The 18119-nt window shown below is 39.9% G+C and overlaps 2 protein-coding genes across 2 annotated transcripts in view; both read left to right on the top strand.

The window, feature by feature from the left end:
* Window positions 1-18119, top strand: part of LOC128590493 (olfactory receptor 6B2-like) — a 58601-nt gene that overhangs the window by 15931 nt on the left and 24551 nt on the right. The gene's annotated exons all lie outside the window — the stretch shown is intronic.
* LOC128589794 (olfactory receptor 6B2-like) lies at window positions 13984-14922 on the top strand. Its single transcript, XM_053596484.1, has one exon. It carries the CDS (start codon window positions 13984-13986, stop codon window positions 14920-14922), a length of 939 nt encoding a protein of 312 aa, XP_053452459.1.

The raw sequence follows: 18119 nt of genomic DNA, 5'->3' as shown, positions 1-18119 counted from the left end.
AAGGGTTTTACTAGTTTGCAGTCCCACCAGCAGTGTAAAAGTGTTCCCTTCACTCCACATCCATGCCAACATCTGCAGTTTTGAGATTTTGTGATGTGGGCCATTCTTGCGGGGGTTAGATGGTATTTCAGGGTGGTTTTGATTTGCATTTCTCTAATAGATAGGGATGATGAACATTTTTTCATATGTTTGTTAGCCGTTCATCTGTCTTCCTTAGAAAAGGTTCTATGCATGTCTCTTGCCCATTGATATATGGAATTGTTGGCTTTTTTCATGTGGATTAATTTAAGTTCTCAATAGATCCTAGTTATCAAGCTTTTGTCTGATTCAAAATATGCAAATATCCTTTCCCATTGTGTAGGTTGTCTCTTTGCTTTGGTTGTTGTCTCCATACGTGTACAGAAGCTTTTCAGTTTAATTAAGTCCCATTTGTTTATTTTTGTTGTTGTTGCAATTGCCATGGCAGTCTTCTTCATAAAGTCTTTCCCCAGGCCAATATCTTCCAGTGTTTTTCCTATGCTTTCTTTGAGGATTTTTATTGTTTCATGCCTTAAATTTAAGTCCTTTATCCATCTTGAATCAATTTTTGTGGATGGAGAAAGGTGTGGGTCCAGTTTCAGTTTTTTACATGTGGATATCCAGTTCTCCCAACACCATTTATTGAATAGGGAGTCTTTTCCCCAAGGTATGTTCTTGTTTGGTTTATCAAAGATTAGGTGGTTGTTAAGATGTTAGTTTCATTTCCTGGTTTTCTATTCAATTCCAAGTGTCTGTGTCTCTATTTTTGTGCCAGTACCATGCTGTCTTCACCAGTATGGCTTTGTAGTACAGCCTAAAATCTGGTATGGTGATGCCCCCAGTTTTATTTTTATTGCTAAGAACTGCCTTAGCTATACAGGTTTTTTTCCGGTTCCATACAAAACACAGAATCATTTTTTCCAAATCTTGAAAGTATGATGTTGGTATTTTAATAGAAATGGCATTGAATAGGTAGATTGCTTTGGGAAGTATAGACATCTTAACAATGTTGATTATTCCCATCCATGAGCATGGTATGTTCTTCCATTTGTTAATATCCTCTGCTATTTCCTTTCTGAGGATTTCATAATTTTCTTTATAGAGATCCTTCACCTCCTTTGTTAGGTATATTCCTAGGTATTTCATTTTCTTTGAAACTATGGTGAAGGGAGTTGTGTCCTTAATTAGCTTCTCATTTTGACTGTTATTGGCCTATACAAAGGCTACTGACTTGTGGACATTGATTTTATATACTGAAACATTACTGTATTTTTTGATTACTTCTAGGAGTCTTGTGGTTGAGTCCGTGGGATTCTCTAAGTATAAGATCATGTCATCAGCAAAGAGGGAGAATTTGACCTCCTCTGCTCCCATTTGGATTCCCTTTATTTCCTTGTCTTGCCTAATTGTATTGGCCAGAACTTCCAGCACTATGTTGAATAGTAAAGGTGACAGAGGACAACCTTGTCTGGTTCCAGTTCTAAGAGGAAAAGCTTTCAGTTTTACTCCATTCAGTAAAATATTAGCTGTGGGTTTGTCATAGATAGCTTCAATCAGTTTTAGAAATGTGCCAGCTATGCCTATACTCTTCAGTAGTCTAATTAGAAAAGGATGCTGGATTTTATCGATTGCTTTTTCTGCATCTATTGAGAGGATCATATGATCTTTATTTTTATCTCTGTTAATGTGGTGGATAACATTTATGGTTTGCATATGTTAAACCAGCCTTGCATCCCTGGGATGAAACCTACTTGATCATGATGTATGACTTTTTTTGATGATAAGCTGTAATCTATTGGCTAAGATTTTGTTGAGAATTTTTGCATCTATATTCATGAGTGAGATTGGTCTGAAATTCTCCTTTTTGGTTGGGTCTTTTCCTGATTTTGGTATCAGGGTGATGTTTGCTTCATAGAATGTGTTGGGGAAGATTCCTTCCTCCTCATTTTTTTAAAATAATTTCTGCAGTACAGGAATAAGCTCTTCCTTGAAAGTTTGATAGAATTCTGGTGTGAAGCCATCTGGACCAGGGCATTTTTTGATTGGAAGATTTTTTATTGTTTCTTTGATCTCAGTGCTTGAAATTGGTCTGTTCAGGAGCTCTATTTCTTCCTGGCTAAGTCTAGGGAGAGGGTGTGATTCCAAATATTGATCCATTTCCTTCACATTGTCAAATTTCTGGGCATAGAGTTTCTGGTAGTATTCAGAGATGATCTCTTGTACCTTTGTGGGATCAGTTGTTATTTCCCCTTTATCATTTCTGATTGAGGTTACTAGAGATTTTACTTTTCTATTTCTAGTTAGTATGGCCAATGGTTTATTTATTTTTTCACAAAACCAACTCCTTGTTTCATTAATTTTCTGAATGATTTTTTTGTTTTCAATTTCCTTGATCTCTGATTTGATTTTGGATATTTCTTTTCTTGTACTGGGTTTGGGCTTAGATTGTTCTTCTTTTTCCAATTCCATAAGGTGGCTTGGAGTTTGTTGATGTGCTCTCTGTTTTTTGAATGTAGGCATCTAAAGTGATTAATTTTCCTCTCAAAACTGCTTTTGCAGTATCTCACAGGTTTTGGTAGCTTGTATCTTCATTGTTCTTATGCTCAAGGAAGTTAATGATTTCCTGTTTTATTTCTTCCTGCACCCATCTGTTATTCAACAGAAGGTTGTTTAATTTCCATGCCTTTGTGTGGGGTTGAACGTTTTTCTTAGAGTTGAGTTCCACCTTTAGTGCCTTATAGTCTGAGAAGATACAAGGTAAAAGTTCAATTCTTTTTATTCTGTTGATATTTGTTTTGTGTCCCAGGATATGATCAATTATGGAGAATGTTCCATGGGGTGATGAGAAGAATGTATATTCTTTATCTTTGGGATGTAGAGTTCTATATGCGTCTATTAAGCACAGTTGTTCTAGGGTCTCATCTAAGTCCCTTATATCTTTGTTTAATTTCTGTTTAGAAGATCTGTCCACCTTTGTAAGAGGAGTGTTAAAGTCCCCTGTTATTATGGTATTATTGGATATCATATTGCTCAGACTGAGTAAGATCTGTTTCAAGAATCTGGGAGCATTTAAATTGGGTGCATAAATATTTAGAATTGAAATGTCTTCGTGTTGTATTTTTCCCTTGACCAATATAAAGTGACCATCTTTGTCTTTTTTGACTTTAGTTGCTTTAAATCCACATGTATCTGAAAATAAGATCGCAACTCTTCTTTTCTTCTGAATTTCATTTACCTGAAAAATTGTCTTCCAACCCTTGACTCAGAGTTTTAATTTGTCTTTTGAAGACTGGTGTGTTTCTTGCAGACAGCAAATGGATGGCTTGTGTTTTTTAATCCAGTCAGCCAATCTATGTCTCTTCAGTGGGGAATTCAGGCCATTAACATTTATTGAGATAATTGATAAGTGTGGTAGTATTCTATTCATCTTATTTTGTGAGAGTCCATTGCTTAGTTTTATCTTTTGCATCAGTGTGGATTTAGGTTCTGTTCTTTAATTTCTGAGTTCTTACTTTGCTGCTGATCCATTGTGATGGTCAGTGTGTAGAACAGGTTGAAGTATTTCCTGTAGAGCTGGTCTTGTTGTGGTGAATTTCCTCAATGTTTGTATATCTTAAATGATTTGATTTCTCTGTCAATTTTAAAGCTTAGCTTAGCAGGATATAGAATTCTGGGCTGGAAATTGTTCTGTTTAAGTAGATTAAAGGTAGATGACCATTGTCTTCTTGTTTGGAAAGTTTCATTAGAGAAGTCTGCAGTCACTGATGGATTTGCCCCTGTAGATCAACTGGCATTTACTCCTGGCAGCTAGCAGGATCTTTTCTTTGGTCTTGACTTTGGACAGATTCATCACAATGTGTCTTGGAGAAACTCAGTTAGAGTTGAGGTGACCTGGGGTCCGATATCCCTCTGAAAGCAGTGTGTCAGAATCTTTGGTGATATTTGGGGAAATTTCCTTTATAATATTCTCTAGTATGGCTTCCATTCCTCTGGGGTACTTTTCTTCCCCTTCTGGGATTCCTATAACTCGTATGTTGGAATGCTTCATAAAGTCCCATAATTCTGACAGTGAATGTTCTGCTTTCTCTCTCTTCTTTTCTGCCTCTTTAATTATCTGAGTTATCTCAAGAACTTTGTCCTCTACCTCTGAAATTCTTTCTTCTACATAGTATAACCTGTTGCTGATACTTTCCATTGCATCTTTAAGTTCCCTAATTGACTGCTTCGGTTCCTTCAGCTCCGCTATATCCTTTCTATATTCTTCATATCATTCATCTCTTATTTGTGTTTTTGGATTTCCTTTTGGTTATTTTCCATTTTATTAGCCATTTCCTTCATTTTTTCCATCATTTCCTTCATTGTTTTCATCATGTGTATTCTAAATTCTCTTTCTGTCATTCCTAACATTTCTTTATAGCTAGAATCCTCTGCAGCAGCTACCTCATGGTCCCTTGGAGGTGTTGCTCTGGACTGGTTCTTCATGTTGCCAGGAGTTTTCTGCTGATTCTTCCTCATGAGTGATTTCTTTTATCTGTTTCCTTGCCCTAATTTTCCTTTCACTTCCTCTTGCTCTTTAAGTTCCTGTGCCTGTGGACTAGTGTTTCGATGAGTCCTTTTGGTACAGGAACAGAAGGATGAGAAGGTTGAAGAGCAAGAAGGGATAAAAGAAAAAAAAAAAGAAAGAAAGAAAGAAAGAAAAGAAAATAGAGAAAGGAGAGGGGGTTGGGTTAAATGGAATATTGACAAAAAGAAGAGAGAGACAGAGCAATATAGGTGTACAGTAGGGTACTTTGACACAACCTTAAAAAAACCCCAACCTCTGGGGGTGCCCAGTTGGGTGGTTCCCTTCAGGTCAGCAGCTCTTTGCTAACCTGATCAGACCCAGTACCCCACCTCCACCAAGTAGAGAGGAAAGATAAAAATGCTATAAATCAAACCAAAACAAGCAAACAGAAAACTTTTCAGGATAAAATTGGGTGAAAAACCAAACAATAGGGGTAGAAACACTAGCAAAAATGAAGTTGTAATTATTGAAAAAGGCAGTAATGGGAAATGGTATTTAAACTAGAAAATGGAGAAAGAAAGGAAAGAAAAAAAAGAAAGGAAAAAATCTGTATGGAAAAGGTTGAAATTAAAAAACAAAACAACGACAAAATAAACAAAAAACAAACTAACAACAACAACCAAAAAAAAAAAACAACCAAAACCAAAGCAGTATATATATCTTATTGAATAATGTCTGGGCAACAGGTGGTCTTCTGGGGTATGAGATGTTAAATCACAATACTGATACGACTGGAGGCCTCTGCTGATTTCTCAAACCCCACAGAGTGGAGACCCTAAATCTCTCTTTAGCCCTCTTAAAAGGCACTTTAAACTTCTAAACGTGGCTAAGCAGAAGCTTTCCCAGGAAAGTGCTTGTTGCTAGGATCACTGCTGAAGTGGCTAGCCACTTACCCAGTGTACCAAAGCTGGTCTCACTCTGCCCCTGAGGGTTAAGGCTGTAAGGCGGCTCAGTCCCCAGCTTTAGTCTGCTCAGTCACTAGGTTACTAGCTCCCACCCCATCCTTGCTCTGTGACCCTGAGAGCGGAGCTTGCTGGGGCAGTTCTCTCACAATGGCTCCCTGCAGCCCAGAGCCAAATACTATTAGCTCTGTCCAGCTCAGTGGCTCAGTCTGGGGACCTAGACAATGCCCAAAGTTCTCTGCACTCCTGCTCAAGCTCTCCCAAAGGCAGTTCACCTGAGTTCCAAGTCCAAAAACACCAAAACAGTTCACAGGTAAGGCCTTTCCAGTTTGCAGTCTCACTGCTGCTGTACTTACAGCTGCCGACGGGCTTAAACCAATGGAACACACACAACCACTTGCCAGTTTTCCACTGTTTTTGTCCTCCTCTTGGGGTTGAGAAGTCTCTCGCTGACTCCCTGTGTCCTCAAAGGGATGATTATAGGCAGATCCCACCAGCCAGAGATGCCTGGAGTCTTATCTTCCCTGACTCATGGTGCCCAGTTGCAGGGAAGCTGTTAACTCAGCCGCCATCTTACTCTCACTCTGCCTTTTTTTTTTTTTTTTAAGTTTTTTGAACCAGGTTATGTTGATTCCATTTGTTAGGTAAAGTACCTCTTATAATTGTGTCCTGCCCCCAAATGGTGTGTCACACACCATAACCCCCCACTCCCCTCCTTTCTTCCCTCTCTCTGCTCTCCCCTTCCCTCGCCCCTGATCATGTACTGGGTCATTGATTGTCCTCATATCAGAATTGAGTACATAGGATTCATGCTTCTCCATTCTTGTGATGCTTTATTAAGAATAATGTGTTCCACTTCCATCCAGGTTAATACAAAAGGTGTAAAGTCCACATCTTTTTTAATGGCTGAAAGTATTCCATAGTATACATATACCACAGATTGTTAATCCATTCCTGGGTTGGTGGACATTTAGGCTGTTCCCACATTTTGATAATTGTAAATTGATTTGTGATATACCGTCTAGTGCAAGTGTCCTATGGTAAAAGGATTGTTTTTCCTCTGGGTAGATGCCCAATAATGGGTTTGTAGGATCAAATGGGAGGTCTAGTTTGAGTTCTTTGAGGGTTCTCCATACTTCCTTCCAAAATGGTGGTATTAGGGCAGTGCCTGTGACTCAGTGGGTAGGGTGCTGGCCCCATATAGTGAGGGTGGTGGGTTTGAACCTGGCCCCGGCCAAACTGCAACAAAAAAATAGCCAGGTGTTCTGGTGGGGGCCTGTAGTCCCAGCTACTTGGGAGGCTGAGGCAAGAGAATTCCCTAAGCCCATGAGTTGGAGGTTGCTGTGAGCTGTGATGCCATGGCACTCTACCAAGGGCAATAAAGTGAGACTCTGTCTCAAAAGAACAAAAAAAAAGAATGGTTGTATTAGTTTGCAGTCTCACCAGCTGTGTAAAAGTGTTCCCTTTTCTCCACATCCATGCCAGCATCTGCAGCTTTGAGATTTTGTGATGTGGGCCATTCTCGCTGGGGTTAGATGATATCTCAGGGTGTTTTTGATTTGCATTTCTCTGATGATGAGGGACAATGAACATTTTTTCATATGTTTGTTAGCCATTGTCTGTCTTCTTTAGAGAAGGTTCTATTTATCTCTCTTGCCCATTATTATATGGGATTGTTGGCTCTTTTTATGTTGATTAATTTGAGTTCTCTCTAGATTCTATTTATCAAGTTTTTATCTGATTCAAAATATGCAAGTATCCTTTCCTATTGTGTAGGTTATCTGTTTGCTTTGGTTGTTGTCTCCTTAGCTGTACAGAAGCTTTTCATTCTATTTAAGTTCCATTTGTTTATTTTTGTTGTTGTTGCAATTGCCATGGAAGTCTTCTTCATAAAGTCTTTCCCCAGGCCAACACCTTCAAGCATTTTTCCCATGCTTTCCTTGAGGATTTTTATCATTTTGTGCCTTAGATTTAGATCTTTCATGCATCTTGAATCAATTTTTGTGAGTGGAGAAAGGTGTGGGTCCAGTTTCAGTCTTTTACATGTGGATATCCAGTTTTCCCAGCACCATTTATTGAATAGGGAGTCTTTCCCCCAGTGTATGTTTTTGTTTGGTTTATCAAAGATTAGGTGACTATCAGATGTGAGTTTTAATGTCTATGTCTCTATTTTTGTGCCAATACCATGTTGTTCTGATCACTATGGCCTTCTAGTACAGCCTAAAGTTTGGTAAGTTTCTGGTTCCATACAAAACAAAGAATTATTTTTTCCAAGTCTTGAAAGGATACAAGTCCATAAACATAATCCACCATATCAGAAGCAAAAACAAAGAACATATGATCCTCTCAATAGAGGCAGAAAAAACATTTGATAAAATCCAGCATCCTTTTCTAATTAGAACACTGAAGAGTGTAGGCATAGGTGGCACATTTCTTAAACTGATCAAAGCCATCTATGATAAACCTGCAGCTAATATTTTACTGAATGGAGTAAAACTGAAAGCTTTTCCTCTTAGAACTGGAACCAGACAAGGTTGTCCTCTATCACCACTACTATTCAACATAGTGCTGGAAGTTCCAGACAAAACAATAGGCAAGAGAAGGAAATAAAGGGCATCCAAATGGGAGCAGAGGAGGTCACACTCTCCCACTTGTTGACAATATGATCTTATACTTAGAGAATCCCAAAGACTCAACCACAGACTCCTGGAAGTGATAAAAAAAAATACAGTAATGTCTCAGGTTATAAAACCAATGTTCACAAATAAGTAGCCTTTGTATATGCCAATAACAGCCAAGATGAAAAGCTAATTAAGGACATAATCCCCTTCACAGTAGCTTCAAAAAAAATGAGATACTTAGGAATATACCTAATAAAAGGGGCAAAAGACCTCTATAAAGAAAATTACGAAACCTTAAAGAGAAGAAATAGCAGAAGATATTAACAAATGGAAGAACATACCATGCTCATGGCTGGGAAGAATCAACATTGTTAAAATGCCTGTATTTCCCAAAGCAATCTGCAGATTCAGTGCAATCCCTGTTAAAATACCAGCATCATACAGGTGTTGCCTGTGGCTCAAAGGAGTAGGGTGCTAGCTCCATATGCCAGAGGTGGTGGGTTCAAATTCAGCCCCAGCCAAAAACTACAAAAGAATAATAATAATAATAATAATAATAACCCAGCATCATACTTTCAAGACTTGGATCCTTTTACGAACTATTATTTACCCTTAAAATTTTCGAGGATTGGGTGGTGCCTGTGGTTCAAGGAGTAGGGCGCTGGTCCCATATGCCAGAGGTGGCAGGTTCAAACCTAGCCCCAGCCAAAAAAAAAAAAAAATTTTTTTTTTCGAGGATTCATGTTGCTTTAATCATAAACTTCAAGACTAAAACACAGCTTTTTGATTTTGACTTCTGAAAGTGAGGCAAAATACATGTTTTCCTCATTACAATCTTGTCTCTCCCAGATTTTCCTCATGTATTTAAACTCAGTTTCTCTCTTTTTTTCTCAAATAATCCTTGTATATATTTCCAGTTAGCAAGGATTGACGTTTGCATTTTGTTTTATAACTATATGGGAAACACCAGGATTAAATGCCGTTTTTGAATGAATGTGTTTTCCTTCACTGTCAAGGTTTTTTGTTTGTTTGTTTGTTTGTTTGTTTTGTTTTTGTTTTTGTCTTTTGAGACAGAGTCTCACTCTGTCACCTGGGTAGAGTGCTGTGGCATCATCACAGCCTCACAGCAACCTCAAACTCTTAGGCTCAACTGATCCTCTTGCTTCAGCCTCCTGAGTAGCTGGGATCATAGGCATGTGCCAAACTGCCCAGCTAGTTTTTCTATGTATAGCACAGATGGGGTCTTGCTCTTGCTCAGATTGGTCTCAAACTCCTGAGCTCAGGCAATCTACCAGTTTGGCCTCACAGAGTGCTAGAATTACAGGTGTGAGCCACTGTGCCCAGCATCACTACCAGTTTTTTAATGCTGTGATAGTGTTGGTTAAGGATTGTTATTTTATCTGAGGTTAATAGCTTTAACATTTTGAGTTTCAGATGGAGAAGGGGTTTGTAAGTCCTGTGTTCAAACAGGTACCTGTGAAGATTGTCTTTCTGTTACCCTCACATAAGGCATAAGTGAGGGTACAAATCACTACAAGTCTGGGGAGAATATTCTAGCTTCGTGCCCTTTATCCCTCCATAGAGGTTTCTCTAATTTTTTATTTCAAAATATTGGTGGAGGTACAAGTGTTCTTGTCATGTGGATGAATTGTATAATGCTGAAGTCTAGGCTTTTAGTGTGTTGTCACCAGAATAGTGTACATTGTACCCAATAGGTATGTTTTTCCCTCTTCCCTCCCCCTTCTTGGTTTCCAATGTCGTCTACATCACTTTATGACCATGAGTATCTCTTGTTTAGCTCCCACTAATTAGTGAAAACGTGTGCTGCTTGTTTTCCCATTCCTGAGATACTTCACTTAGGATAACACTCTCTAGTTCTATCCATGTTTCTGCAAATGACATTGTTTTATTCTTTTATGGCTGAGTAGTACTCCATAGTGAATGAGAGTGTGTGTGTGTGTGTGTGTGTGTGTGTATCCACTTATTAATTGATGGGCACTTAGGTTGATTCCACTTCTTTGCAATTGTAAATTGTGTTGCAAAAAACCTTTGGGTACAAGTGTCTTTTGATACAATGGGTTCTTTTCCTGTGGGTGAACACCCAGTAGTGGGATTGCCGGGTTAAATGGTGGGTCTATTTCCAGTTCTTTGAGGAATCCCCATGTTGTTTCCCATAGAGGTTATATTAATTTACAGCCACACAAACAGTGTATAAGCATTCCTTTTTAGCACATCCATGCCAACATCTATTGTTTGTTATTAGTAATGGCCATTCTGATAAGGGTAAGGTGATATCTCATTGTATTTTTAATTTGCATTTCCCTGATGATTAGCGAAGTTGAGCAATTTTTCATGTCTGCTGTCCATTGTTTACCTTCTTGTAAAAAACCCTGTTCATGTCTGTTGCCAACGTTTTAATAGAGTTATTGCTGTTTATTGCTGATTTGTTAGAGATATTTGTAGATTAGTATTAGTTCTTTGCCAGATGTATATATACACATATTTTCTCCCATTCTGCAGGTTGTCTATGTACTCTGTTGGTTTTTCCTTTGCTGTGCAGAAACTTTTTAATTTAAGTTCCATTTATTTATTTTTGTTGTCCCTGTGTCTGCCTTTGAGGTTTAAATTTTAAATTCTTTTCCTAAGCCAATGTCTGGAAGACTTTTCCCCTACATCTGTACATTTTCTTCTGGAATATTTATGGTTTCATTCCTTAAATTTAAGTCTTGAATCCATTTTGAATTAACTGTTGTATATGGTAAGAGATGGGATTCTGTTCTTTTCTTCTGCATGTGGCTATCCAGTTTTCCCAGCATTATTTATTACATAGGGTGTCTTTCCCCCACTGTTTGCTTTGTCTGCTTTGTTGAGGATCAGTTGGCCATAGCTATGTGATTTTGTTCATGGTTCTCTATTCTGTTCTATTGATCTGCATCTCCACTTCCATACCAGTACCATGCTATTTTGGTTACTATAGCCTTGGACTATAATTTGAAGTCAGGTAATGTGATGCCTCTAGATTTGTTCTTTTTCCTTAAGATTTCTATGGCTATTTGAGCTCTTTTTTTGGTTCCATGTGAAGCTTGGGGTTTTTCTAGATATGTGAACTATGACATTGTTATTTGGAGTGACATTCATTGAGTCTGTAGCTCATTTTGTGTAGCATGGACATTTTAACAATATTGATTCTACCAACCCACAATCATGGGATTTCTTCCATTTGTTCCTGACATCCACATTTCTTTCATTAGTGTTTTGCAGTTCTTCTTGTAGGAATCTTTATTTTACATCTGTATTCATAAGGGACATTGGACTATAGTTTTCTTTTATTGTGTCCATTCCTGAATATGGTACAATAGTGATATTGCTTTATTTCTAGGTATTTTATTTTCTGTGCAGCTACTGTAAGTGGTATAAAGTACTTGATTTGACTCTCTGCTTGAATGTTACTAGTATATAGAAATGCTACTAATTTGTGTACATTGGTTTCATAACCTGAGACTTTGCTGAATTCATTCATCAACTTTAGGAGTTTTTTGGTGGAGTCCTTAGGTTTTCTAGATACAAGATCATATGCTTGGCATACAGGGATAGTTTGACCTCCCCTTTTCCAGTTTGGCTGCCCTTTGTGTCTTTCTCTTGTCTAATTGCTCTGACTAGGACTTCCAGTACTATGTCGAAAAGAAGTGGTGATAGTGAGCATCCTTGTCTTTTTTCATTTCAACTTTTCCTCACTCACTATGATGTTGGCTGTGGGTTTGTCATATTTGGCTTTTATAATTTTGAGGTATGTTCTTCTATGACTAGTTTATTGAGTGTTTATCATGAAAACCTGCTGGATTTTATCAAATGTTTTTAATGTGTCTATTGAGATGATCGTATGTTCTTTGTTTTGGCTTCTGTTTACCTATTGAATCACGATCATTGATTTGCATATATTGAACCATTCTTGCATCCTGGGATGACCGATTCAATCATGGGCTATCTTTTTGATGTGCGGTTGAATTTGTTTCAATAGAACCATGTTTTGTTCAGGATTTTTACATCTGTATTCATAAGGGATATTGGACTATAGTTTTCTTTTATTGTGTCCATTCCTGAATATGGTACAATAGTGATATTGGCTTTGTAGAATTAATTAGGAATGGTTCCCTCCTCCTCAAAGCTATCAAAACATTTCAGTAGAATGAGTAAAAATTCTTTGTAGGTGTGATAGAATTCAGCTGTGAATTTGTCCAGGCCAGGGATTTATTTTGGGGTGATTTTTTTTATTACTATTTCAATCTTGCTACTTAGTATTGGTGTGTTCAGGATATTTCATCACGATTTCAGCTTAGGAGGTTGTGTGTTTACAAGAATTTATCCATTTCCTCTAGGGTTTCTAGTTCACGTGTGTAGAGGTTTATGTAGTAGTCATAGATATTCTGTATTTCTGTGGTTATAACCTGTAATGACTCATTTTTCAATTCTAATTGACCTTATTTGAGTCCTCGTCTTTGATTTCTGTTTAATCTAGCTAGTGGTCTATTGGTTTTATTTACTTTCCCAAAGAAACACCTTTTTGTTTTATTGATGCATTTTTTGTTTACTTGTTTCTATTTCATTTAAGTGTGCTCTGAGTTTGTTCATTTCTTCTGCTAGATATGAGTATAGTTTTTCTTCTTTTTCTAGTTTCTCGAGATGTGGCATTAGGTGCTTAATTTGTGATCTTTTTGTCTTTTAGATGTGATTATTGAAGGCTATGAATTTTCCCCTCAGCACTGCTTTGACTGTCACATGTAGGTTTTAGAAGTTTATGTAGCTTTTGTCATTCAGTGTGAAAAGTTTTTTTTTTTTAATTTTCATTTTGATTTCATCACTCACACAAGGATCATTCAGCAGCAAGTTTTTTTAATTTCCACATATTTGGGTAGTTCTGAGTGATCCTCTTAAAACTAATTTCTCATTTTATTCCACTGTGGTCTAAGAAGATAAATGGTAGGATTTCATGCTGAGACTTGTTTTGTGGCCTAACATATGATCTATTTGGAATATATCACATGTTCTGATGAAAAGAATGCATATTCTGCAGTTTGTGGTAGAGTTTCTTATAAATGTTAGGTCTATTCATTCTAGAATCCCATGTAAGGCCATTTATTCTTTGTTGATCTTTTGCTTGATAATCTGTCTAGTTCTGTCAGTGGGATTTTGCAATCTCTAAGTATTATGCTTTGCTATTTATTTGTTTCCATAGATATAGTACAATTTGCTAATTCTGCTTCCTCTTATGAAATCAACCCCCAAACTATGCAAATGTCATATATATACTACTTTAGAAAGAGCATGTCAGACGCCAAACAATAAACCCACAAGACAGAGGTATAATCATTCACTGCCTGGAGAAGAAAGATCTACAAAGAGCTGGGGACTTTCCTTATTGTTAATAGAATCCTTGAAGAATTCCAGATTGTAAAAATTATGACAAAGTTTTCATATCATCTTCCCTGCATAAATCATATCTATAATCTATCTTCTCTATTTTCAGTTTTAGTTTCTTTAACATGGAGTAAAATTTAATACACTCGAGAAGTAAAAAATAAAAAAATATAACAAAGTATCAAGATAACTGGAATACTTATATGGGCTGAATGTGGGCAAGGGATTAAAAGACCCAAGCATAGAATCTCTGAGACCCAGAACCTACATATCTGATGTCCAAAAATGAATGTGGAGTGCTGTATTTTTTTCTCCCTTGATGCTCACGGGAGTCGGGTGTTCCATTTTAGGGGCACAAATCACCCTGAGGTTCAATCTGCTCTATCCCCTGCGCAGCTGCCCTGCAGCCCTCCTCTCTTGCTCTTGGGTGTCTTGCAAACCAGCTGCTACCCAGCACAGAGCAATGAGGGGGGAGAACATCACCAAGGTGAGCACATTCGTGCTGCTGGGCTTCTCCACCACACCTGAGCTGCAGTACACACTCTTCCTCCTCCTCCTGCTCGCCTACCTCTTCATCCTGGTGGAGAACCTGGCCATCATCCTCACAGTCTGGGCCAGCCCCTCCCTCCACAGGCCCATGTACCACTTTCTGAGCTCCATGGCATCCTTGGAGATCTGGTACGTGTGTGACATCATGCCCAAGATGCTGGACGGCCTCCTCCTTCAGCGGAAACGCATCTCTTTTGTTGGGTGCATGACGCAGCTGTACTTCTTCAGCTCCCTGGTGTGCACGGAGTGTGTGCTCCTGGCCTCCATGGCCTACGACCGCTACGTGGCCATCTGCCACCCCCTGCGCTACCACGTTATCATGACCACGGGGCTGTGCATCCAGCTGGTGGTCTTCTCGTTTGTGTGTGGCTTCACCATCTCTGTGATCAAGGTCTACTTCATCTCTAGTGCCACATTCTGTGGCTCCAATGTCCTAAACCACTTCTTCTGTGACATCTCCCCCATCCTCAAGTTGGCCTGCACAGACTTCTCCACGGCAGAGCTAGTGGATTTCATCCTGGCCTTCATCATTCTGGTGTTCCCTTTGCTGGCCACTGTGTTGTCCTACGGGCACATCACCCTGGCTGTTCTGCACATCCCCTCAGCCGCTGGCCGTTGGAGAGCCTTCTCCACCTGCGCCTCACACCTCACTGTGGTCATCATCTTCTATACAGCTTTGCTTTTCATGTATGTACGACCCCAGCCCATCGATACACGGAGCTCAAACAAGCTCATCTCTGCTGTGTACACTGTCCTCACCCCCATCCTGAACCCTTTGATATACTGTCTGAGAAACAAGGAATTTAAGGATGCCTTGAAAAAAGCCTTGGGCTGGGGTCAAGTTTCACCATAAAGGGGACACCTTATGCTCTTCCAGAATAGAATCTCAGAATGTGCAGTCTCTTGGGTGAGACCATTTGATTTGTTATAATCAAAATTCTTTGCAATTTTGTTTTGCTGAATTTAATTAAAAATTCTTTCTACGTCTATTTTCTCCTTCAGGAAAAAAAATAGGATTGAAGTTAATATTACTGGCATTGTTGTTAGTGTTGTAATAACATTATTTTCTTTGTTATATTTATGAGCAATGCAGGATTGGAGAAATTTAAGAAATTTTCCTTTCCTTTAAAATGACCACACATGTCAGCAAATGGCAACACATTTGCTGGCAATGCCAGGTCATATGAGATTTTAAAGTTCCCAATAAATTACAGTGTGTTAATAAACTGCAATGTTGAACTCTGTTTGGAACTCAAAATGGGTTCCAAGTGTCTTCAAAGCAAAGTGCGTCTGGGAAATTGTAAGGGACCATAGATTGTTGTTTTAACCACACAATGCATTCAATGCATGCTCTCTGACAGTTCTGGGGGAGCTGCCTCTACTTTTTTCCTACATGAACCGCTATCCCATGTCCAGTCAGCTACTAAGAAAATAAAAAGAGTTTTCTTAGTGTGCTAATTTGACCTGTTAGAACCATTAACACAGAAATGCCCAGGCAGGCAGGAAAGCCCCTCTGTCTCGGTCATTGTTGTGCCCTTGCAGCCCAGCACAGTGCCTGGGGCTCCAATGGCAAATGGGAGACAGGTATGGGGTGGGTGGACACTGAGAGGGTTGAGAGAGCAAGAAGAGAGTGCAGACCCAGCTGGGGGCTGCAGGGAGATTCCAGGAGGGCCACTTGGATATTGTAATATTTACACCTTAAAACAGGAATAGAAGTTACTCAAGTTAAAAGGTGGAGAAGAGGAAAGGCATTACAGTACTAGAGAAGCCTCAGAGGAAAGAACTAGCAGATCTGTTCAGAGCTCAAAGATGCAAGCATTGTTGTGTGTGGTGGGCAGAGAACAACCATGAGAGCTCACAGGTATGGTAGGCAGAGAGGAATCCAGAGAGCTCATAAGTGTGCTGGGCATAGAAGAACCATGAGAGTTCTCAGGTGTGGTCGGAAGAGAACGATTAAAACTAATGATGTGACAAGCAAAGAGGAATCCCGAGAGCTCACAGGTGTGGTGGGTAGAGAAGAACCATGAGAGCTCACAGGTGTGGCAGGAAGATAAGAACCTTGAGAGCAAATGGGGAGGGTGAGTCTGGGGAGATAAGACTCCAGGAATCTCTGGCTGGTAGGATCTGCCTATAATCATCCCTTTGAGGATACAGGGAGTCAGCAAGGGACTTCTGGACCCCAAGAAGAGGACAAAAACAGTGGAAAACTGGCAAGTGGTTGTGTGTGTTCGATCGACCTAATCATGCCGGCAGCTGTAAGTACAAGCAGCAGTGAGACTGCAAACCAGAAAGGCCTTACCTGTGAACTGTTTCGGTGTTTTTGGACTTGGCACTCAGTTGAACTGCCTTGGGGAAAGCTTGAGCAGGAGTGCAGAGAACTTTGGGCATTGTCTAGGGCCCCAGACTGAGCTGCTGAGCCGGATGGAGCTAATAGTGTTTGGCTGTGGGCTGCAGGGAGCCATTGTGAGAGAACTGCCCTAGCAAGCTCCGCCCTTGGGGTCGCAGAGCAAGGATGGGGCGGCAGCTAGTAACCTAGTGACTGAGCAGCCTAAAGGCAGGGACTGAGCCACCTTACAGCTTTAACCCTCAGGGGCAGAGTGAGACCAGTTTTGGCACACTGGAGCCTTGGGCTGTTGCCCTGGGTAGAGTGTCGTGGCATCACAGCTCATAGCAATCTCAAACTCCTGGGCTTCGCGCCACCCAGACCTACATAAGAGCTGCGCCACAACTCCCAACCTGTGACATGGGCCCATTGGGCCTCCGCATGCCCTGACCAGGAACTGCAGGAGCCACGCAACCCTGTGTCCTCCCTCTTGTACCCTCTCTTCCTCCACACCAGCCCGCCCATCTGGCCAGGGACTCTGGTAGCTGTGTGCCCTCTGGAGCCCTCCCTGCCTCTGCATAGAGCCCTTCTCCTGGTCAGAGACTGCTGGAGCCTTGGGTTCTCTGTGACAAAGTCACTGGGCACCAGGCACTCCCAGAACCATGTGCACCACCTCCCACCCTGTTGCTGGATCCGGGTGTGTTCACACACTGGAACTGCTTCCACAACCAGAACTCCCTGGCTAGGGCAGCCCCAGAGAAACTACACAGGGTCACTCCCTACAAAGATCCAGCAACAATAGAGTGATCCCACTGGGGTATAATCTTCAAGAGACACCTTCTCAACTCTGAGGATGGCCAGAGGCAATGGTGAAAAACAATCATGAGGTGAAATCAACAGAAAAACTCTGGCAATATGAATAATCAGAGTAGATCAACTCCCCCAAGGATCAATGGGTCAGACACAGCACAAGATCCCATGCACAAACAAATAGCTGAGATGTCAGAAATCAAATTCAGAACCTGGATAGCAAATAAGATCGAATTAGAATTCCAAGCAGTAACTCAAAAGGTATCTCAAGAATTTACCAAATTCAAAGACCAAATGACCAAAGATTTTGACACATTGAGACAAGAAGTTGCAGCCTTCAAAGATCTGAGAAACACAGTAGAATCCCTCAGTAACAGAATGGAGCAAGCAGAAGAAAGGATTTCTGACATTGAAGACAAAGCTTTCAAACGCCCCCCAAACTCTCAAAAGGAAGAGAAATGGAGGGCAAAACCAGATCACTCTCTATGAGAGCTCTGTGATAATTCAAAGAAAACTAATATTCATCTTATAGAGAGCCCTGAAACCAACGAAGTGGCTTCACAAGGCAGAGTCTCTTCTCCATGAGATTATGAAGGAGAACTTTCCAATCATGCCAAGAGATTCTGAAATTCAGATAGAAAACAGTTTCAGAACTCCAGCATGACTCAACCCAAATAAGACATCCCCCAGACACATCATAATCAATTTCACTAAAGTTAATATGAAGGAGAAAATTCCGAAAGCAGCCAGACGAAAGAAAACCATCACCTACAAGGGCAAGAATATTAGAATAACCACAGATCTCTCTGCTGAAACCTTTCAAACTAGAATAGAATGGTTATCGACTTTCAATCTCCTAAAACAAAATAACTTTCAACGCAGGATCTTGTACCCAGCTAAACTGAGTTTCATTTATG

This window comes from Nycticebus coucang, chromosome 7, assembly GCF_027406575.1.
Source record: "Nycticebus coucang isolate mNycCou1 chromosome 7, mNycCou1.pri, whole genome shotgun sequence".
NCBI lineage: Eukaryota > Metazoa > Chordata > Mammalia > Primates > Lorisidae > Nycticebus > Nycticebus coucang.
The sequence above is the reverse complement of the archived record's forward strand: the minus strand, read 5'-3'. Positions and strand labels throughout refer to the sequence as shown.